Here is a 23,593-nt window from a genome sequence, read left to right as displayed (position 1 = left end):
CACATTTTTTGTCCCTAAAATGTGGCTTATGTTTTTAGGTTTAGTAAAGAAGTGGAAATCATAGAATCGCTGAATGGCCTGGGTTGAAAAGGACCACAATGATCATCTGGTTTCAACCCCCCTGCTGTGTGCAGGGTCGCCAACCAGCAGCCCAGGCTGCCCAGAGCCACATCCAGCCTGGCCTTGAATGCCTCCAGGGATGGGGCATCCACAGCCTCCTTGGGCAACCTGTTCAGTGCGTCACCACCTCTGTGTGGAAAACTTCCTCCTGATATCTGGCTTAAACCTCTCCTGTCTCAGTTTAAAACCTTTCCCCCTTGTCTTATTACTGTCCACCCTTGTAAACAGCTGTTCCCCCTCCTGTTTATATGCTTCCTTCAAGTATTGGAAGGCCACAATCTTGCTGTGGGGCTTCTGGAGCCTTTCAGCATTGTGTCACAGTCTATTCCAAGAGCATCTGAGTAGGAATTCCACAGAATGAAATGGAGTCAAAGGAAGGTCAGAAGTCAAAGAATGAGTAGAGAATCCACTAGAGTCTGAGGGTGATCTAAACACTACCAAGCTTTCAGATGTCAATTTAGAGTCTTCTGAACTGCTTGTGTTAAAGCAGAATACTCTGTCCTAAAAGACACAGGCAACTTTGTCTTTTTCCCTTTTGGGGCTTTTTCTTCTTCTTTTGGGGAAAGTGGGGTAAAAGGGACATGATTTTCTCCAAGAAATGCCCAATAATCCACAGAGTGCAATCTTCTGTTAAGATGAACCATCATAGCATAAAAATCTACTCATAAACTATTGGCAATTCTTTTAAAGTATAACCGATCCTCTTGCTCCTATTATGTCTCTCAATGGGCTGTTTTAGTGACTCCCTGCTCTGCTCTTTAGAAACCTTATTTTAGCTGTCATTATGCCAGTACACTCTTCTGGAATGAAGAACAAATTCCTCCTCCATATTTATTCCCTGATGTGTTTATGGGGAGCGATCACATCACGGCTTATCTAATTGCTCAATGAGCAACCTCAGCCATTTAGATGCCTTAGCAAGATGGGCTCTTCATGAACTTTGTATTCAGCCTACTGACCAGCCTAGTGTCCAGTCACTGAATGTGTTCTATGCACCTGATCCTAGTCTAATCAATTTTTTAAATAATGATGAATAGAACACGACCTCCCAGGGGAGGTTGCATTATTTCCTTGCAAACTGAAGTTAATAATTACCTCTGTTAAAATATATTTCAGATGAGGATCATCTTTGTCTTTTTTTTTTATTGCTTCATGTCAGTTACATGTCATAAGTGAGCCGTCAACCTAATACATGTCATTGTCTCCATACATCTCTCATTGATAAAGTGCCAACTTAAACCAGGCCTTGCAAGTGCCTTGCATTTCTATCACATTTCTATCATCTTAACTTCAGAACTGATCATCATTTTTGTGTTGTTCTTTTCCTTCTCTGCATACAACATTTAGCCACCATACTGAAAATGTTTCCAACTGTGTCATTAACAGATGACATTAGTCTTTCTGCCAAGGCAGTTCATGAGAAAATTTTATAATGCTGAATTCCATAAGCAGTCTTGGAAGGTGTCTCCTTAAATGCTCAGTGATAAACCTCTGTCCCCTGCCTCCCTTACTCAGCTGTTTCCCCAAGCCATCTTGCTGTTGACATATTCATTTGTATTCACATATTTAAGTGATTATTATACTATTATCTTCTCAATTTTCTTAAATGGACTACATGAGAAAGCTTTATAGAAGTCATGATAGATTCACTACATTTTCTTTCCCTAAAAAAAAAAAAAGTTGATAGCTGTGGAAAAAAGCCAGATGAATTTGTTACTGTCTATCTGTAAACTCAGACTGCATTTTGTCCTCTTTTTCATTACCTTTATGCTTTGCACTAGCTTTTTTCCATTACAAGCATGTACTAAAGCTTTGTATACTATTGAAGTCTGAAAGTGCATCATCTTCCTTCTGTATGGTTAAGTTCAGAAGTGTTCACTGTACAATATGGAAAAGAGTACTGATTTAGTTTTGGGATCTTAGGCAGATAATTATTACTTTCTGATGCACAGCAGTCCACTAGAAGTGTTTTCCTTTGCTTGGAATTCAAGTTGCAAGAAATTTTTGCATCTCCTACTAACAAGTTCTCCCAGGTTTTCTAACCATTCAGGACTTGAAGCTCTTTAGTCTGGCTTACTTCACCAAATGGTTTTCTTGGCTTCATAAAGTTTCTTCTAATTAATTTCAATTACATCGATATGATCTAACTTATGATTATTGGACCACAAATAATATTGTGCTGCTCTTGTTCCGTTTAGGTGAAACAAAGAACATGCTTCCTTCCTCAGTAACAACTTAGGGAAAAAGCTTTACAATTTACACTAGGTAAATGAGAAACACTATGACAACAACAACAAAATACGTATTTCTTCTGTTGGAACAGCACATCACGTACAGTCCTTTCAGTTCACGTGATGGAAAAACTCCTTACCAGGTCTCTGATTTATAGTGATGAAGAGGCTGGTTCAACACCTAGTCTTTTCTTCCCAAACTAAAAAAAAAAAAAGGTTGTCTCATACTTTCAAGACATATTGTGCCTTTTCCAGCAATGTCTATTTTTTTTTTTTTTAAGACTAGAGCCCTACCCTTGAATAATTCTGATGATTTCCAGTGTGGAAAATTTATAGTACTAGGCACGGTGTTCTGAGAAGATAGAACAGAATCTGACCCTAAAAGAAAAGCAATGCAGTGAATGCTACAGAGTTTACGAGGGAGGTGAATTTTTACTGTGTTATGATTGGGTGTGTTGGTAATTGTGGGAACAAATTCATGTTGAAAAAAAAAAAAAGTGCATCAGGAAAAAATGTACTGAAACTCAAATACACTGCAGTCCAAAAACATATCCCAAAGGGGATCTTGGAAGCACAAAAGCCTTAAAAATTTAAAACCAGATTTGACAAAGCAATAGAATTAGCCCTACATTTTTAAAGCTGGCTAGCAGAGGTTTTTTCCATATCTATCTTCCATGTGTTTGTGTTCTCTACCTCCTCCTTCCCTGACAGATGTTCTACTCTTTGTTACATAAGGGAATAACAGCACCCTTTACTGACTGATCCTCCGTTTTCATCTGTAATTTAAGCCCAGGTTTCAGGTTCTGCTGCACTGTTTGTACCAAACTGATTGGTGCTAACAGAAGTCTATCCCTTAGGTACTTTTCCTGCCTGTGGCCCAGCACAAGTAGGGAAAGGGGGAACTTGTTACTTTTTAGGGGTTCTGTGGAAGTAAATACTTAGTTTTAAGGGCAAAGCTTGCAACTTGCAGGTAGGCTCAAAACAAGATGTTTTCATTCATTCTGTTTAATACCACATACTGATATTTGTGGCACCAATAGCAGGTGATTTTTTTTTTTTTTTTAGAACTAATTCCCATACCTCTAATTTTTTTTTACAGTATTTGTGCACTTAGCTAGATCTACAAGCATTCCACCTCTAACATTAGGCTGGAGTCATTTTTCATCCTCCAGGGTTAACATCCATCATTAGATGGACCCATGCAGATCTCTATGAAATGTTTGCTTTTAAAGCCAAGCGTTCTTACATCAGTTTTTGACATTTTATTCACTTGGACAAACTGATTAATGGTGTCAGCATTGTACATTTGCTTTGCAATTAATACTAAGCAGATGTTATACTGGCTTGTTGCCCCACACTATGAGCATGAAGAGGTAAATCCCGAAAGACCTTGCTTTTGTTAGTAGGTCAGTCACCAAAAGGTCAAATTGTGTCCCTTGTTCTGTTTTATACATACATCTGATACTGATTAAACTTAGATATTTCAATTCAGATCTTCCAGGAGGGGCTTTATGTTAGAAATCTAGTATCAAAACCTGACTAAGCAAAACTTGTGCTGACTGTGAGGGCTTCTGGGTTAAATAATTTGTGAGTTACTGCTATTATCTCTCATATTTTTTCTCTCAGTAATTGTGCAGACAAGGTCTGTAAGGAGAGGCACCATCTTCTCATGAAGTTGATGGCATGTTACAAGAATGTTTCAGGTGCACGGGTCCCTCTTTAGTCTGAGATGGAAACCACAAATCTCAAGCTCCATAAATAGTGAGATGGGAACAGTTCTTAGAAGAAATCTGGATAAGCAATTCTAGTGAAAGAAATGGTAGCAAAAGAAGAGATGACAAACTATACCTACTCATTTTCCGATAACCAAGGCTAAACTTCAGATATGAACCCACTGAAGTAGAATTACATCTGTTTGACGCTGGTAGGAGAGAATCAAGAGCGTTGATATAGGTTTTAGAAATGGGTCTGTGATACAAAATTTGACTCAGACATGAAGCCTCCTGAAATTCAGAAAGTCCTCACATCCAAGGCTATTAGGCCCTATTCTTGTAATTTATGAAATGCAAGCTGTTAGCCTACGTTATCTGCAGTTCTGGGACTGTGATCTTGAGTATACTACTCTTCCAGACAAATGAATGATTATCCCTTCTCAAAATCCAGAAGAATTATTCCTTTTATTTAGTTTACTAATGTATTAAATGTCTATATAGAGATGTGAAATTAATGATAGATTAATTTGTTACTTTCAGTGTGGGTTGTTTTCTTTAAAAATAAAAAAGTGAGATCCATCTTAACAAAAACAAACAATTGAGGAAAAGCTACACATTAATCCCACACAGGTAAAACTTATTCTATTTATGTACTTATATTTGGGCAAGATAAGAATGTTCATAAAACTATTGGGTCTTACTGTCACCTGTAGAACTCTGAGACCAGCTAGAAAGTGAATCTCTTGTAACTCCTGTTTTCACTCTTCAAATGACTTTTTATAAAATAGCTTTGAATATTTAGGATAATTAAGTACCACAATTATGATGCTATGATCTTTTTATCAAAGGACACATTCAAATATAAGCTACTGCAGTTAGAATGGCAAAATTATACTGACAAATCTCCTGGTCAGAAAAACTCTTTCATTATGACTATGATTGTTCCACAGATTCTTGGTGACTTGGTTATTTAATTAAAGTGAATAGATTCAATTCTGGAACCCTATGGTGTAATCTCTGCTTTTGGATGTGTTGGTTCCTAACACAGTACGTTTTCAGATGAGGCCAAGATGTTTTTTGTGAAGGACGAAAGAATGTCAAATTACTTCAGTTTTTGTCTTTTTAGAGATATTTTAACATAAAACAACAAAAGATATAGATGTAAGTAGGTAATCTGCTGTTTTAAGTACATTTTCCTGTTAGTGACATGTACATTGTTTATGTTTCTCTCCCTAAGCATTTCATTAAAATAAGCCTTTCAATGTCTTAACAACTAGCATATTTTAAATTTAAACTACTGAGAGTTTATGTGCACTACAGTCCAAATGTAATAAGGCTTCTATTTACTGAACCTTTTATATCTCCAGTGTACCTTTCCCTGTGTAAGCTGAGTGTCAGCTGTGGCATAAAATGATTTTTAACTTCAATTCATCACTTTCCAGTTGGCTGACTGTACCTTCCCCTTGAATTCACAATTGCAAGCAAGAAAGCTATTGAAAGGTCAAAGGATAGAGAGAAGAACAGAATGGCACTTGTTCCTTCTGCCACTTTAACTTACTGACTTCCTCACTGTTTCCATGCATTCATTTGCATAATAGAGGTGATCATCTGGCCTTTATTATGGCAGACTGAATATAAATCAGTTACTGAAACATAAAATATGTCCCAGAGAACTCTCTATACACTGGCATACAAATGAAGGACCTGCTGCTGCCTAGGGAAACTGGAGGTGACAGAAGAAAAATATTAGTGTTGCTAATTGGTGCTTATCATTACAACCTGTATGAGGGGCTATAGGATTTTAGCTTGGAGAAGGCTCCGAGGAGACCTCACTGTGGCTTTCCAGTATTTGAAGGGAGCATATAACCAGGAGGGGGAATGGCTGTTTACAGGGGTAGATAGTGATAAGACAAGGAGGAATGGTTTTAAACTGAGACAAGGGAGGTTTAGGTTAGATATCAGGAGGAAGTTTTTCACACAGAGGTGGTGATGCACTGAAACAGGTTGCCCAAGGAGGCTGTGGATGCCCCATCCCTGGAGGCATTCAAGGCCAGGCTGGATGTGGCTCTGGGCAGCCTGGTCTGCTGGTTGGCGACCCTGCACACAGCAGGGGGGTTGAAACCAGATGATCATTGTGGTCTTTTTCAACCCAGGCCATTCTATGATTTCACAGTCTTTGGTGAAAGAAATGTTTCTTTTAGTAAATATCCCTTCTCCCATCACTTTAAAGTTGCTTAAGTGACTGACTTTGGGCACTGGACTTCATATTTCAAGAGAGAACTTACAGCCAAAAATATCCTCATTTTTGACACTCTCTGGGACTGAATGTAACTGTGGGATGGGAGAGTTCTGCTTGTATTCAGATATAACCCTGTATTTAATGCCTTATTTTAAGCATTAAATCTTTTCATTAGGAAAAGGTATTTCTGATCTGCAACATTCTAAAACGTTCTACCTATGCAGGCTGCTGTAGGGAGCCTGCATTGCAGGGGGGTTGGACTCGATGATCCCCAGAGGTTCCTCCAACCCCTGCAATTATGTGATTCTGTTTACAGTTTTCCTTCTCGACACAAAAATGTCTGCAGGCTTTTAGTCCTAACCTTTAGAACTAAATAGAAAAGTACCCACCACACTCCTGCTCTACCTTCTTGACCAGCATTCCTTACCTTTCATTTTTGATAAAATGGAATAAGATGCCATGCTTTCTCTATCACTGAACAGAGCTATTCCACGCACAGTCAGTCCAGGACTTTCCAGGAAGTCTGTCAGTTAGCACACCAAGCATTCACTATTCAATATGGTAATCCCCTCAACTTTAAATTTGCTCATAAAAAAAAAAGTTTTTTCTTCCCATCTGCCGCAACTGGCTGTCCAAATTCTTCATGACCTTCTGCAAATAAATTCTTCACACCATTTGTGTAAGTCACATTTCACTCACAGCCTAAGAGATTGATGCTTCCAGGTGATATGCAGCAATCTCATGCAGCAACTAATGTGCTGCTTATGTCTTGTATGAAGGGCACGTGTTGGCAGAGAAGATGGGGTACTGCGCTTTAAGTGCATGCATGAGATTTTTCTCATACATCTGAAAACAGAAAAGGGCTGGGCAGTAGAGTATTGCAAGTCGTAAGCTTTAAAAAACAATACTGGATAGAAAACAGTGATGTTTTTAAAAGATGCAGGGTCAGTTAAAAAGAGGAGAACTTTCTTCTACCTTTTGGCTTTATCATACTTTCAGGTTGATTTGGGTTGTATTTTAAAATCCTTTCAGCAGTTATACTGGCAAAAACTTTGCATCTAACATCTTTCTGTGTCTCCTTTCTCCACCCTCATTTGTTGGTTTTTGGTTTTTTTTTTAATTTGGATTTTTATTCTTGAAACTCATACATAGTCATTGCTTGCCAGCGTCTAAGTGCTGGCAACAACACAAAACAACACAAATTTCCTGGGTTTTATAGCAACTGGCAAAGCTGTTCCCCAGGGAGAAGCGTTAGCCCTGTGCATAAAGCTTGGATTTCATATAAAACAGCCCTTTTTCTTCTTTAAATTTGATCATATGCTGTCATTTTCATATGTCTTTATTAGCATAGCGCAGTATTTCTTTTGAAGCTTTAAATATTTTCAGACTTCCTCCCATTTAAAATTATAATTCTCTGCTATTTCAGTTAAATGCAGCACCATCGAAGCTGAGTTGCTTTTGCCTGCAGTTCTAGCTCTGTATTTCATCAGCACCAAACAGGGCTGTCCACAGCAGCACATTACTTACATCTACACAAAAGGCATAATTAGCTTTCAGTGCCATTCTGTTGTTTCTAGAGTACGTTTTCACATTTTGATTCTCCTCTTTTCACTAAAAACCATTTTATTCGTCAGGTACTGATGTGGTAGCAACCCAGATCAGGTCAGTTTGATTTGGTAGGACTACAATCAATCAGGCAAAAAAAATAGACTGCTGTCTGGATTCTTTATCTGTTACAGACAGAGCTGATACCAATATGTTCATGGTCTAATGCACAATTTTAAGAGCAGACACAATAGCAGACACTCTTGAAAAACTGAGCTTCTTTGCTACAGAGATTGCTAATCTCATCTGCAATAACAGAAGAATGCCTCTATTTCTGCAAAGGAAAATTTTACTTGAAGTTCAGCCTTTTTGTTCTTAGCTTCCCAACAGCATCTTCACAGGTATCAGATTTTAACACTATAATCTCATCTCAAGTTTGTTCTTACGTCTGAGGCTTTCCCGAAGACAAACTTTAGGCGTCAATTTATTACGCTATGTTGCTCTCTGACCTGAAACATGCAGCACTGAACTGCTTTCTTTCACCTTTATGAGGTTGTTCATTATATTTTCTTAAATGTATCACTATAGAGCTTCATCTTTTGGAGAGCCAGATGTCTAATATTTCTGTAGGTGTCACCAGTCAGTGAGATTGGAAGCAGGAATCAGTGTAATGCTATCAATCAGCTATGAATGAGTAAAGCTATGAATCAGTCCAGTGGCTAAAAGTGATTCAGAGGCAAAAATAGTAAAAGATAAAGATGCAGGAAGAGAAAAGGACTAAAAAAAGACAGGGAAGATACAGAATTTGAATGAGATGCACAGAGCATGAAAGCCCATTTCGAACTGGGGTTTGCATAAAAGAAGTGAAGCTGAGAAACTGAGGTCCTCACAAAAGTGTAAAATACTGAAATGGAGGCTAATAGGGTAACTATGAAACTGAGATTATGTGGGTGCAAATAATTGAGGCAGCAGATTGAGCAAAATACAGATTGAATTTTTAAGTGTGCTTTTCAGTCCCACAGAGGCTGAACCTGTGCTTAGTATCCTGCCTGTGCTTATGTGCTAAATTAATGGCATAATTAACACAGTCTTGTCCTTCAGCTGTCACTGAACTGTAGGATTCACTTCAGTCAGGGAATTCAGACTGCATGCTACTTCAGAAAACTGCTCTTCTTTAAGAACACAAAACCTACACTAAAAGACACAATTTCTCTTTAACATTTTTCAGACTGTTTTTACTTGGAGGGCTTTAGTGGGCCTTGGCATTGATCCAATACATATGAACTCCTCCGAGGGTAGAAGACAGTTTGAAATCCTCCCTAAAATTTTTCTTCCCTATGTTACTCTGTTGAAACAAAAAATAGCTTCTTCTTGTTGTTGTTTTTCCTAGTATTCCTGAATTGCTTCACGTACACAATGCAGTAAAATGTAAAAGAAAATTGTTTTTGGAATTTATGCTACCAATTTTGCTCTGTTAATGACTTTTAGGCCCAGTAAAATTAACAGATGTTTCCTACCAAAATAGCGTGAAACTAAATTTTAAGTGGTTTTTCTCTTTTAAAAACACAAAGCTAGAGACTGTCAAATAAATGTGTTTTATATACGATCATAAAGCTCTTATCTGAAGTTAATTAAAAATTAATCTTAGGTAGATATATCGTGGTGGTTTTGTAAATGTGTTTCTGGGGATGAGATTAATTACATCCATTGATGTGAATAATATACAATCGATATCCATTTTCCTTTCTAAAAGGTTGAAATCAAAGCCATTCTACAACTGGGACTTTGTTTTCCCTAAAAAATCAGTATAGCAGGCAGTTAAAATGGGAACAAAGAAAAAAATGAAAACAGCAGTAGAAGGTAACTGCAGTTAGTCAAATAACATATGAAATATCACATAACTTTCTGAAAATCCAGAGGTATTTTCAATAGGCAGAATTCATGATAGGTTATAGTTACTCACAATTCTTCATGGTTCCTCTTTGGATTTTTAATTAAAAATACTATGGAATCATTTGTCAAAATGTGTTTCTTAAAAGCGGAATTATGGCAAAGGAGAACAATAACCATATGGTTATAAAATGGCTTTTTGAATATGGCATTACAATAATGGCTTTGGTACTGTCTTAATTCAAATAATTTAACAACAAAAAATTTTCTGACAAGGGTGAGTTTTTGTTCCAGTGTTGTTGTGGCTGTTAAATTATAAAGCCACATTTCAGTGAATATACTGCTCCGTAGCATATAAACAGAGCTTGAACAGTTTCAGAGATAACATGGATCCAGTTATTCATGGGCAGGCATCAGGAGGACACTGGATCTCTCCCTCTTAGGTAAAAGGGCTACTAACCTGCAAAAATTAGAGATTCTACACCTTCTCCAGACAGCCAGTTCCAGTGTTTGAACACCTTTATGGTATTTTTTCCTCTTCTATCTGGATATGGAATTTTCCTTGTTGCTACTTACGTCTGTTGCTATCACTGTGCACCTCTGAGAACAGGCCAGCTCCATCTTCCAGCCCTGTCCTGTAGGCACACAGTTATCAGGTAATTGCAAGATCTCCCCTCCGCCTTCTCTTGTCCAAGCTGAAGATGTCCACCTCTCTCAGCCCTGTCATATGCAGCATGTTCTTCAGGGCCTGACCATTCAAGACCTCTTGAACTGACTCTGTCTGGCAGGTCAATATCGTTGTTGTAACGGGGGGAGCCCAAAACTGGATACAGTACACAGATGCAGTCTTACAAGAGCCGGATAGAGGTGAAGGATCGCTTCTGTAGCTCTGCTGGCCTCTGGACCTCTTGCTAACATAGTCCAGGATGCCAATGGCTTTCTTCACTGTGACGTGCAGCTTGTCCTCTTCTCTGCAGACTATTTATGAATATCCTCCAGAATATATAGTTGCAATGGGCAATTCCTTTCAGATACAAGAGCTTGCACTTGCTTTTCTTAGGGTCTGGGAGGTTTGTGTCAACTTCTTACTATAGATCATAAAGGTCTCTCTGAATAGCAGCCCTGCCCTCCAGCTGAATTCTGCTTTTGAGATATAATAAAAGAATAGGAAAGCTAGAGAAACACAGTGGGAAAGAAGCATCAGAAGCCTCTCAGGGGAAGAGAACCAGATGGAGATTACATATCTGCATTTACCTCTAGAAGTTACTCGTAATGGAAAGGAAACATTATAGAAATGCTCAATTGCCTAAGCATTTTTCTGTTGACACTAAGTTAGTTTAATCTTTGGTCCTACCCTCTTGAAAAAAAAAAAGGATTTGTGCTGATTTCATAGTATTTGTTGGCACCTTGCCTTATGGTATTGATATTGCATGATACTGTATTTGTCTCCCATAACATTTTAGTTATGTATGTGTTTTGATTTGATGACAGGGGCAGTTTTAAGTCACAGTCTAAAATGGAGTCTTTATATACAGTTCTGTTTCCCCCAGAGGAGTTGCCTGGGAACTCTCACAGACTGAAATGTGCAGCACTCTGCAGATGGTCTACTTAAACTCATTTTGTGCTGCACTCTTCTTAGGAGGAGGAAGATTTTGAAAGCCAGGGAGACCATCTGGATTTATCTAATTATTCTTTTTTTTTTTCTTTTTTTTCTTTTTTTTTCTGCATTAAAAGTGTGTATTAAGACAAGCCATCCAAACAGTTGCATTGCTAATGGAATGATATTCCTCATTCTTTGGCTCCGTATATTCCATAAATCTTTAAGGCTTTTAGAGCGGATAAACTGTCATAGTTTGTCACCACTTCCATCAGGATGGCGTTCTCTTTGTGAAGTATGTATCCTAGAGCTCTGCATGAGCCATTTGTGGTTAGGGAATGTGGCTCCAGGACAAACTTGTAAGATAGATGAAGCAAATTCAGCCTCTGGCAGCTTTAGGAATCACTGCAAGTTCTCATACCCCTTGTAGAAATCAGCCCTCTCCCAAATCCAGTGTTCTTTTCACATGAGCAAATAAAAACCTTTAGAACAGTTGAATCGAGCTAGGAAAATACCACACACAGTCTTCACAACAAAAAATAATGCAGGAGAAAACCTTTCCGAGTCCACCAGGGAACACTGCTGATTTATGTGTAGGATGTTAATGCACGGCACTATTAAGCCACAAATTATTCAAGGAGCGATTTTTCCAGTACACAACAAATACCGCTAATGATTAGTGATCCTAGGAATGTGGTCTCTATAGTGCAGAAAGGATGTTATTGCAGTGATACAACTGCTTCATGTGACCTGCGGTATGAACCTCTGCGTCTGCTGAATGGGAGACAAAGGAGCACATATAGATTACAGCCCATCTTCCATTACGTGCTGCGGGATGTCTCGGTGACTATTACATCCTACAAGCTGACTTAAAACAGCCTCATGTCAGACAGCCTTCATTGACTGCTTTCACTGAGATGTTGCTAAGAAGGTATCAGCAGGAGAAAAGTGTAAAACTTAGTAAACTTGCATTAAGGAACGCTTCGTACACCCTGCGTGCTTTATGTGAAAAAAGCCTCAGTAAGCACTGAGCTTCAACTTGACCGTCTGCCTACTCTCAACATCTTGACTAGCAACAGTAGTCTTAACGCAATCAGTGAGAGCCATTCAAACAGTTCTTTGAGCAGCTGCGTGGTTGAGAAGGGCTTCTCCTAAGGTGCCCTTCCTGCCATGGGTGCAGACACGGCTGGTCAGGAAAGCAGCATCTGCCTCACGGAACTGCTGCGGGATGCAGAGAATGCTTTGAGTGCTTGTTGCCCCCCAAGTAGGCTTTCATGGTTGCCTTGGGCAGCTAGTTCAGTGCAATACTAGCTACTCTAAGTCTCTCCAGAAGTGCAATTTTGCTTTCTTGATAATAGTGATTGATAATAGTAATCATACTACTACATATTACATAATAATAAAGAGATCTTGATAACTTGAAAGATAGGTTCTTTTTCTTCAAAATACCTGATCGTCTAGATGAGTGTAGCCCTCTATAACCAGCCTCTGATCACACGCTAGGTGTTCCAAGAGCTAGATGAGAAATAGTTGGAATTGCAACGCCCTGAGCCCTCTTGGCTGTTCTCTCTCTTAGAGCTGGAATCGAGTTTATAAGCGGAGACCAGCGACACCAGTTTATTCTTGTCTATTTGAAACAGCGAAACTCGTGCCTCCACCGAGTTTTCTGAAGCAGTTTTGCCTCAAAAGCGAAATGCTCTCGGTCAGATCTTAAGGGAGAATCGAGGAGGCACAAAGAGGGGCGGCGAAACGCGGACCCGTCTCCCGCGGGGCGAATGCGCCGCCCCGCCTCTGAGGAGCCTTCCCGAGGCCGGGGCTCCCGCGTGCCGGGGGCGGGCCACGGGGGCGGCAGGAAGCGGGGCAGCCCCTCAGCCGCCGGGAGCCGCGGCGCGCACCCGGAAGCGCTTGGGCCGCTGGCAGGGGGCGCCTGGCTGCGGTTGGGGGCGTGCGCTCGGTCCGTCGGCGGCCGCGGGGCGCAGGGCAGAGACGCGGCCCGACCCGGCCGCCCCGCAGCCCGCGATGCGCTCGGACCGCCGGCCACGCCGCGGGGCATGGTGAGCCCGGGGCGGCCGCTCCCCGCGGGGACCCGGCAGGCGGCCTCGCTACTCCGCCTCGGCCTCCTCCTCCTGCCGCCGCTGCTGCGGGGCTCCGGAGCACAGAAAGGTGAGCGAGCGGGCGGGCGAGGGAGAGAAACGGGCCCTGCGTGGCTGCACGGTCGGGAGCGGGCTGCCACCTGTGCTCCGCCACCGGCGCGTGGCCCCGCGTCGCAAAGAAGAGCCCCTTCGCGGGGACGGAGCCCCGTTCCTTCCTCCCTCTCCCAGCGTGCCGGGGCCGCCCAAGGCTGCAGGCCTTCCTCCGGCGGGGGGAACGCGGGGCTGCGGGCACGGCTGCCGCGCTTCAGCTCGGCGGGGGTGAGCGGAGTGGTGCGAGCCGGGGGGCAGAGCGCCGCGCTGGCTGTGAAGATAAACTGAGCGTACCCCAGAGCGGGAAGCCGATCTAGGGGCGAAAGTGCTGAATCTGTGTTTGGTCGCTGTGGCTTTGTGGGGGAGGGTGTTTTTTCTTTTTTTTTTTTTTTTTTTTTTTTGGTTCAGAGAAGTCGGAGAGGTTTGTGCTTTGGTGGTATTAATGATCGGGCTTCAACGGATTGAAAATTACAGGGCGAGATGTGGTCACTTCGTGGCAGCGGATCAGAGGATGCCGCAGTAAATGTCACTTTGATCACAGCCTCGGGAGAGAGCGGTGAGAGTGAGTGTTTTGACAGCATCTTGAAGCTCTTCCTTCTGTGACTACAGGGCTTGAGAAATGCTGCAGTTTTCAGCTCCTCTTGCTTTGGCACCGCTCTGGCTTTGGGTTGGGAACTCAGCTCTCTTCAAGTAAATTTCTGCACATCTGAAGGAGAGGTAGAAATATATCTGAAATGTCACAGATGCTGTGTTGAAATACACAGCGGTGGTCAGAAAATGCGTGCAGTGTACTGATAAGCACACAACTTATTTCTTGTATGGGAAAAGATTGGAGAAGTGCTCATAGAGGAAACTACTCCACTGTCTTATCTTGTCATCTTGTTTCCACATATACACATACGAAGCTGACACCAGCAAGCATTTGGCGTGCTTTTGTTGTTGTTAACAGAGGAGGAGAAAACCCATTTGTTTTTGAGAAGAAATAGGGCAGTTGGAGCATTGTGTCTTTTGAAGGCTGTGTCTGGATGAGTCTGGCAGCAGCGAGGTGTTGGTTTGTGCTGCTGAAGCATCATGCTCGTGAATGTGTGCTCCAAATGCTTCTGCTGACTTGACACTTGTCTGACCTTTTGGTGAGCAGACTGCATTTGTTATTCTAGGAGAAAACTGAAATAACCAAGGGGAAAAGAAAGAGGTGTAGTTTTCCTTCAGCTCAGGGAGCTGAATTGGCTCAGTGAGTGGTCAGCTGTATGCAAAAGGGTTGGCACCACATAGTAAGAAGTGGGAGCCAGTGGACAGTGGATTTCTAAGTGTGCTGTTCGTGTTGTTCCTTTTGTACTCCTACCCAGAATTTCAATTTAAAGGGTCTGTCTGCTTAATGCTTACAGTTTGCTCAGAAGATTCGCTTCAAAGAAGGAGGGAAAGCTGCTCATTGACAAGCTTCATTTTATTTGGTAACCAAAGGTTAAGATCTCTTGTGCTGTTGGATAAAATGGTCTTTATAGTGAGAAAATGTTGGAAATTCTGAGAAAACTCTGCTTGTGACCGACCATTTCCTCATAATATATTATCTTACTACAGAAAAGGCTGGAAAGCCTGTATCTTCAATATTGGTGTCATTCTAATTTGGTTAAAGAGTAGACATAGAAATGAAACTGCTGCCTTTTTCATGAAGAGTCTGCACAAAACTAAATTAGCACATCAAATGTGTGCAGAGTTGTAAGAGAATTACCAGGAAAGTACCCAAAGCTTAGGAAATTCCACAGTTAAAGTTGCCTTTAATCTCTTAGAAGAAATACAGTGAGTTCCTACGTGTTTTGTAGGAGCCCAGGCTGCCTTGGTACGTTAGGGAAGCTGATCCTCTCAACAAACAGCTATTCGTTTTCTTTCTTGCTGTTCAGCAGCTCTAAGCCTCGCACGCTGCAAGGTATGTGGATCCTGTTCTGAAGATGGAATGTTTCCATCTCCTACATGCTTTCCTGGAGAGCTCATCGTTGGTATCAAGTGATTAAAATATAACTGTATGTTTTTGGTCGGTGTGAAACTTATTTTGAATGTTTGTCAAGAGTTTTCCTACCCTTCCAGTGAGGAAGTCAAAACTAGGGTGGAAGAATTGCGGGTGATACTGCAGTGAATAGATGTTTCACTTAATAGCCCACTGTGTTGTGGGATTAAAGTGTGGTCTGTCATGTTGAAAATCATCTTGTGTAAGAAACTCAGCATTCTTTGGGACAGGTTGCTGAGCAATGGCTCACTGTCTTGGAAAATAAGAGCATTTTGCATGAGGTCCTAACACCTTTAGAAACATTGAGAAAAGTTCAAGAGAAAAGTACCTGTACTGTATTTGATACAGTCTTGTGCATCGGGAACTGCCCAGGTGGCTCCTGTGCAAGTCACCTTGAGTGATTTTGAAAATGCTGTGGTGACTCGAGCTCCTGCTTGCTAGGAAATTGATATTAGAAAGGAACACAAAGCATTTTAGTTGTTTTTCATACAATTAAGTAGCTGAGGAAAAGGAGGCCAGCCCCATTCCTTCCCTCTGCAGATTGTATTTTGAGAAGCAGTGCTCCTAAGAGATGTCCAACTAGTGGCATAAATCCTGTGTGACGTGTTTATTAGTTAGCTTTTTTTGAGGGTGTAGAGATGTTGTAAAACAGCTCAGAGGGAAATGGTTGCTAGCTTGTCTTGCACCCAAATTGAAGGTAAGTGATGTCAGTTATTCTAAAGGTACAGAGATTGTAGGGAACAAGAACTTTATCACATGTTTGGTAGTCATCTGATTGGTTTCCTAGTGAATATGGGTTTGCATATAAAGCCTTAAGTATCAAATAAACTTTCAGTGCTGAAGTTAATACCCAAGTGATTTGAAGCAGATTTGCTTACCACTTTCTCTTTAAAAGATTAGACTTACAGTGCTTGTTTTTGAATGTGATTGCCATGTTTTGCCAATCTATGAAAATGTTACTGCATAATCAAGCCTCCTACAAGAAAGTAATTCATAGCTTAAAAAACATTTGCTACAGCACAGCAGAGAAAAATCCCTTTTGAATGTATAGTGTTGAGTTACTGTGACCTGAAACTTTGGGAGAAGGAGTTAATGGCTGTGTGCATTGAGCCTAGTGAAAGTTATCCACGGCCTCCTATCTTGCCATGGAGCATCAGTGTTCCTGGATTCACTGGCTGTTCTCTGGAGCTCCGCCACATACCCTTCCCTTCTCTGCCATGCCCCTGCCTCATCTCTGGTCCACCAGCCAGCAAGGCAGCCAACAGCTGTGGCTTTTACTGTGATCAGTGTGGAGTTGGAAATAAATGTCCTTCCCTTTTGGGACTAGGAAAAACTAGGGCATAATTATGCATCCCAGGTTTTTGCAAAGAGCTCCTGGCATGTCAGTGTGAAGCACTACCGCATGACTGTCTGCTGTGTGACAATTGTCATGTGCTGCCTTTCTTACCAGTGCCATTTTCTCCTCTTGCTGTATTCTGCTGGGTAGTGTCTCTTTGCCCTTTGTGTCCGTAGTCCTGGGCTGGGCTCATTTGGGAAGAAGAGGATCACAGCCAAACCCTAAGGAATTATTTTGATTAAAAAGACACCCCCCTCCAAGCTTGTTGGATGGATGATTTATTACCTGTCAAATAAACATTAGAGTAGGTCTTTTATGATGAGGAGAGCAGTGCTCTGTTGAACTATTTACTGTTCACTAATGTTACAGTTTCACTTAAGAATGCAGCATTGTGCAGATGTTATTGTGCAGAATGCTGACTCTTGAGGATTCAGGATTTGTGCCATGTAGGCAGGAGTGCTGAAGCACATCCCCTTTGTCCTTGTGACAAGGCATACAGAAAAGGTTTTCAAGACTGAGGCGTGAAGTTCTGCCAGACCTAGCTGCTGTGTCTGCTGCCTTGAGTTTTCTCATGCTCTCCTTTGCTTCCTGGCATTGTAGCATGGACGTTAGGGAGAAGGAGCACCCTACAGAATTGTGTGGAAGAGTGCTCTTCATAAGCAGGAGAGGTGTGAGATTCTATTGAAAGTACGAACCTAAAGATGATGATTACTTCTTCACATTTGAAAACAAGAACTCAGCAAAACTGTTTTTCCTCCGCCGATTACTGAGCCTTATTTGTAGTGGTGAAGTAGATGTGGTAGGCAGAAGGTACACACATGTGCTGTGCAGACCCATGCTATCTGGGAGGTTGCCATGCAGTGCTGATTCTGTTCAGCACAGCTGATGTCCAGGAGCCTGCTGAGGTACTGCTCCTGAGAGTGTGCTGCCACCGCCATTTCGTGTCCATGCTCTTAGGCTTCTTGTATTCCATCCGGAATGTATTGCATGTTGCTTTGGATTGAAGCAGCACGGTGCGCATAGTTTTTGTATATTCGTGTGTGTGTGTGTGTGTGTACAGGACTTCAAAAAAGGAGTATGTGAGTTAGTGTTAAAGCAGTAATAGAAATAAATATTCTTTCAGAAGTCTGTGGGCTGTTACATTGGGCATCTCAAGCCAGTGGCCCTCTGATAGAGTAGTACATCTTTACGAATGCTACGCTTGTGCTATTGAAAGGAGATGGAGATTGAGATAGGGTGAAATGTTTTCTTATGTTACTTGCATAAGAGAGAAACAAATTGTCTCCTTTTCTGTTGTTCTCCCACATGTTTTTTGGTCTGAGAAGTGATGTGTGAGGTTTTTAATCTGATTGCTGCTGTCCTGTATCAACTAGTCATCAACTAGGGAAGTGCTACCTAGAATGAATCAGCTTAGCTCAGGTAGTCATCAGTACAGATGCGATTCTTGTTGGAAGTGCTGCTCACCTTATTGACAAATGTTTCTCTGTTGATTACTTTTCTATATTTTAAAAGGTTTTTGAATGAGCTCTTGCAGGTCATCCCCATCCTTGCAACTTTGTGCTTCACAGTGGGGAAGTGCTCAGTCAGGATTACCAAGAATTGGTTCTGTAGTCGAAGGCTTTTTCTCTCCTCCTGCATTTCCTAATGATGAGCTTCTTTTAGGTTAATTTATTCAATCAATTATTATTATTTTTAACATTGGTATAGTTGAAATCATTGTGCAAGCATAGGCTGTAGGTTTGTTATTGAGCTGATGTTATGGGGATGGACAGGTAGCAGTAGCATTAACTGCTTAAAAGGCCACATAGCATAACACTGGGTCTGCAAGATTGTCATCGCTGGCTTTTGCAGAGTAACGAATGAAAATGACCACAAGCTTTCATTCAGTAAGGCTTAGGCCAGCAAACAGGTGATGTGTGCTGAAACTCAGCCGCTTGGGTGAGACTACTTGGGCCCTGAAAATCAAGCATGGGTGTTGAGCTTTGTCCATACATAACAGCTTACACTCTTTCTTAATGCATTTGCATTGAGGCTATGATTTTAGTGGACCTCTATAGATACAAAACTATTGAAATACAGTCACAAAAAAAAACATAAAATATCATAGAGTGTGCAAGCCTTTCAAGCCTTTATAAGTTCTTAGCAGCTATAGGTAATTATTTTAACAAGGGAAATGCTTTTGAAGAAAAGGAGTTTGTTAAAAAAGAACATGTCAGCAGGGGCTGAGTGTGAACTTGTCATGTATGCTTACTTTTCATTTTTACTAATGAGAAGAGTCTCCTTGAGCCTGTTTGCTGGTCTGTACAATAGGTGTTTTGGATTTTTCCCTTCTGCAACATTACCTTCTTAGAATTATTGAGATCCGCTGTTCTTAACATCTCACTGAAAAAAATAAATTTCAGGTTTTTTTGTGCTACTGAAAGGAGATGAAAATTGAGATGGGGATGAATGGATGAATTTTGTTAACATAAATTTCACGTATCTTGTTTGTTTTGAAGGGTAACAGAATTAGGAAAGTTCCAGTTCTGTAACCACTGTTATGATAGCATACATAGCTGTTGCATTAGTAAATGTTTTTGTGGAAGCTGAATGAAGTTTATGAACTTTGTTGTGTCATTCTTGGCAGTTCCAGTACTGAATAACAGAGAATTCACCCGTATGTTGTAAAGGAGGTGTATTATTTAAGAATAAGTTAGAAAAGAGTTGTTTGTCTTTCCCCTCTGAGTGCTTAAAGCATTCTAGTCTCAGAAACAGTCAAGAATTATTCTTCTCAAGACACTTTTAAAGTCTGAAAACTATCTGGAAAGTTAAATTTTATGCAGAATTCTGATTTCTCTCAGTTTAAAATCATACCAACCCAGGTGTGTGCAGTTATGCCATACAAGACATCCTGTTTAAAAGGGCCCTTCTGGTCCGCAATCCTGTGGATCCACCTTTCTGTAAAGTGACCTCTAATTTAAGCTCAGAGAGAGGGGTCAAGACAGGCACTTTTTTGTTTGTTTGTTTCTTTCTGATGAATTGTTTCAGGTGGTTTTGTTTGTTGTTTTCTTTTGAGAAGAACTTTGTCTGTCTGTCTGAGAAGAACTTTGTCTGCTTTCTTTACACCAGTTTGTCTTTCATTGGCAAGACTGTATTACGACATCAGTTTTGCTCATTGCAAAAAAAAAAAAAAAAAAAGACTAATTCTTTTAGTTCAGATTTTTTTTCTGTCCTGTGGATATCTCTGCATTTGTTTCGTTGTTCACTGAAAGTTTAGGTGTACTGCACGTTAACATTCATATAGTCTTTGTAATGTAAAAACTCAATTCAGATATGGCAAAATCTGAGAAACGCCACTTGCTGCAAGTCTCCACTTGGTTGTCGAGCTATTGACTGCAACTTTCTGAGTGTGACCATCCTGCCAATTCCTTATCCAGTGAGGGATCCATCCATCAGATCCATTTTTCTCCAGTTTGGCAATCAGGATGTCATGTGGGACAGTGTCAAGTGCTTTGCACAAGTCCTGGTCGATGAATCACAGAATCACGGAATTGTAGGGGCTGGAAGGGACTTCCAGAGATCATCAAGTCCAGCCCCCTCTACAAAGCAGCCTCCCTACAGCAGGCTGCACAGGTAGGTGTCCAGATTGGTCTTGAATATCTCCAGAGAAGGAGAATCCACAACCCCCCTGTGCAGCCTGTTCCAGTGCTCCGTCACTTTTCACAGTTTTTGTTATACATCATATCTCTACACTGTTAGTTTTATATTGAAGTGGAACTGAAGTGGTGTATTAATTAGACTTGGGGTGTACAGCTGTTCAGACGTAAATATTTTTTTTATAGTCCAGCCCCACAGGCACGAGGCAGATGAAAGTCCCTCAGTATCTTGAATGAAACGGAGGCGAATTGGGAAAGCAGTAGAAACAGAGGATGACTTTTATTGCTGTGATTTCTTGATTACTTCTCAGAATGAGGAGATTTTGCTTCTGAAAGGATAGCTGACTGCAGTGATCCAGCACATATGTGGAATACACTGAGCACTTAGATTGCCAGCAAGGCCACAGTGGTTTTCATAGTTGGCAGCTGTTGTGTTGTCAGCAGGATTTTAGCCAGTTAAAGCTTTATCTGGTCAGCTAAATGTTGTGCCAAAATGATGAAGATATGGGAAAGACATTGTACCACGTCCAGTGGGGTAGAAGGGAGCCATTGGCACTGAATTTTTCTTTTACAAATTGGTGAGTTCTATGAAACTGGTAAGGTCTGTTATCTGCTAATTGCTATTCATAAGTTGTGTACAGGTGTTGGAATGTGGCTCAGTATCATGAAGATAGATAAAAGAGATAAATGTAATGCGTAAAAGCTTAATTTTCCTCTAATATATGTGAAGATGTCAGATAAAGCATGTTCATTACTGATCCAAGCTCTTTAGTTATATAACAGAAGGAATCCTTTTCTTCCTGCTGAAGCAAAGCCAAAGGGCAGGTTTAAAGTTGGCAGATACCTTTTTCCTGGAGTTTCACACATTACTGACGTCTTGAGTGCTTGTTATACTATTTTTTTCATATATATATGAACACACATTGTCATTTTCATACTTACAAAACAGTCACTTGAGTAAGTAAACTTTGCTCTTCCTAAATAATCATCTTATTCAGTAGTATATCTATGTCTATTTGACTTGATTGTATTCGTAGACCATCACAGGAATGGAAATATATTCTTTTTAATGGAAAACGTATGAGGCAAAGTTGGGACCAAGTTATAGTATAGAACAAATTGTGTATTACATTTCATGATGCTCAGATGGAGCCATTCATGACAGGGAGGCCTTAAACAATCCCCGTTGTAATCTTGAAACTAGCATTGAAAATATGTATTAGAAATTAAGGCAATGCTGTATGTCACCTTCAGAGGCAGAAAGGGATGCTAGTGGTAAGATGTAGATTAGTGGTAGATTGTTTCAGCAATTGGAGTATGAACTTTAATGAGCATTGGAGATTTGTATTTAAAGCCAGTGCTGTTGGTACAGTTGCTGGGCACAAATCATTCCAACTTTTCTTGTGTTTTTTTCTGAAAGCATCTGGATGCTCCACTGTTGTTGTTCAAGGACACAAACCATCAGCTTCCTTCCTGCCATCTTCTATTGTTCCATGGTGGCCAAACTGGTTTTCCCCTCCCTGTTGTAGCTTCCATTGTTTCCACTGTGCCTGCTCCCATGCACAGATACCAGTCGACCCATACACACCTGTACTCAGTGAAGGGCAAATAGGGTTGTAAACTGAGTGTAGAACTGCTGTACAGCTTAGCGAGGGTACAGTGAGCACCAGCAGGGCACGAGGTGTGAAACTGCTGCTGTTTGAAGAGGCCAATGTGGTGCTGTAACCACTGGCTATTAGATCAGATTGTGCCACCGTGGACCAGCAGTGGCAGGCTGTGTGCTTATGATCTCCGCTACAAAAACAGGCTGAGGGAGCTGGGCTTGTTCAGCATGGAGAAAAGAAGGCTGCAGGGTGACCTCATTGCAGCCTTTCAGTGCCTAAGGGGAGCCTACAAACAGGAGGGGAATCAACTCTTTGAAAGGATAGATAACAGTAGGACACGGGGAAATGGTTTTAAGTTGAGGGAGGGAAGATTTAGGTTGGATGTCAGGAAGAAGTTCTATACTGTGAGAGTGGTGAGGTGCTGGAAGAGGCTGCCCAGAGAGGCTGTGGATGCCCCGTCCCTGGAGGTGTTCGAGGCCAGGTTGGATGGGGCCCTGGGCAGCCTGGTCTGGCGTTAAATGGGGAGGTTGGTGGCCCTGCCTGTGGCAGAGGGCTTGGAGATTCATGATCCTGAGGTCCCTTCCAATCCTGGCCTTTCTGTGATTCTGTGATCTGATGATGGAAGAGAAAAAAAATGTGACAGTTGTGATAATTTAGTATCTGTATTGCTAGTGTGAGTCTAGACCTTTTTACTTCTTTGTTGAAGTATAGAAGACTTCTGAAACTCTGTTCGGGCCAGTCTGGATGAGGCATTTGAATACCTTTAAAGTGATTTGTAGCTTTTTTTGACCTTGCCTAGGCTATTGTGATCCACTTTTGTGTGACCATCTGTGTGTTCCTTTCTGTTTCCTTTGTCAGCTGTGTTTTGCTGTGTAGCACTCAGAGCATTGAAGCTCAACAGTGTTTATTTTTACAAGCATGTTGGTGCAGATTGCTGAGTAAATGATATGTGTTGGAAAGCTGTCAAGCTGTGTGTGCCAGACAAAAGACAACACACAACATGAACTGTCATTGTTATTCAGTGTGGGCAGCAGATCCTGGAGGGCTTCTGCTGTATGTATCCTTGAATACAGAGCACTGATGGAGTCCTCTTCTAAATTGCTTTTCACCATGGCTAGCCTGCCTTTATCAGCTGCTTTTGCTTGGAGACTATTTAAGCAAATTGTGCCTGTCCCTGGAGACTTGCTCACATCATTTCCCTGGCACCAATAAGCAGAAGGTCTGCAGTCTAAGACAGTTGGTGGTATTTTCTCCTTCTTCTGAAGTAGTCAGTTTCATTAGTATGCAGAGGCTGAGGGAGAAAATTGCTTACCTGCTTTGAGAATGTAGTGATTTAAGGTAATTTGTTTTAAATTATTACTGTATTTTGGACGGCAAATATAGAATCACTGAATGGCCTGGATAGAAAAGGACCACAACGATCATGTAGTTTCAACCCCCCTGCTATATGCTGGGTCGCCAACCAGCAGCCCAGGCTGCCCAGAGCCACATCCAGCCTG

General features: G+C 41.3%; 1 protein-coding gene across 1 annotated transcript in view; it reads left to right on the top strand.

Moving 5' to 3' along the window:
• The first annotated feature begins 13,385 nt into the window (after nt 1-13,385).
• DCBLD2 (discoidin, CUB and LCCL domain containing 2) overlaps nt 13,386-23,593 on the top strand; it is a 37,020-nt gene continuing 26,812 nt past the window's right edge. The window contains exon 1 of the mRNA XM_042866769.1: nt 13,386-13,497. Within this exon, the coding sequence (XP_042722703.1) occupies nt 13,386-13,497 (112 nt within the window). The remainder of the gene's footprint in view (nt 13,498-23,593) is intronic.

Source organism: Lagopus leucura, unplaced genomic scaffold (assembly GCF_019238085.1).
Source record: "Lagopus leucura isolate 7727_CA_CO unplaced genomic scaffold, USGS_WTPT01 Super-Scaffold_100001, whole genome shotgun sequence".
NCBI classification, from domain to species: Eukaryota; Metazoa; Chordata; class Aves; order Galliformes; family Phasianidae; genus Lagopus; species Lagopus leucura.
This window is presented reverse-complemented; position numbering and strand designations above follow the sequence as displayed.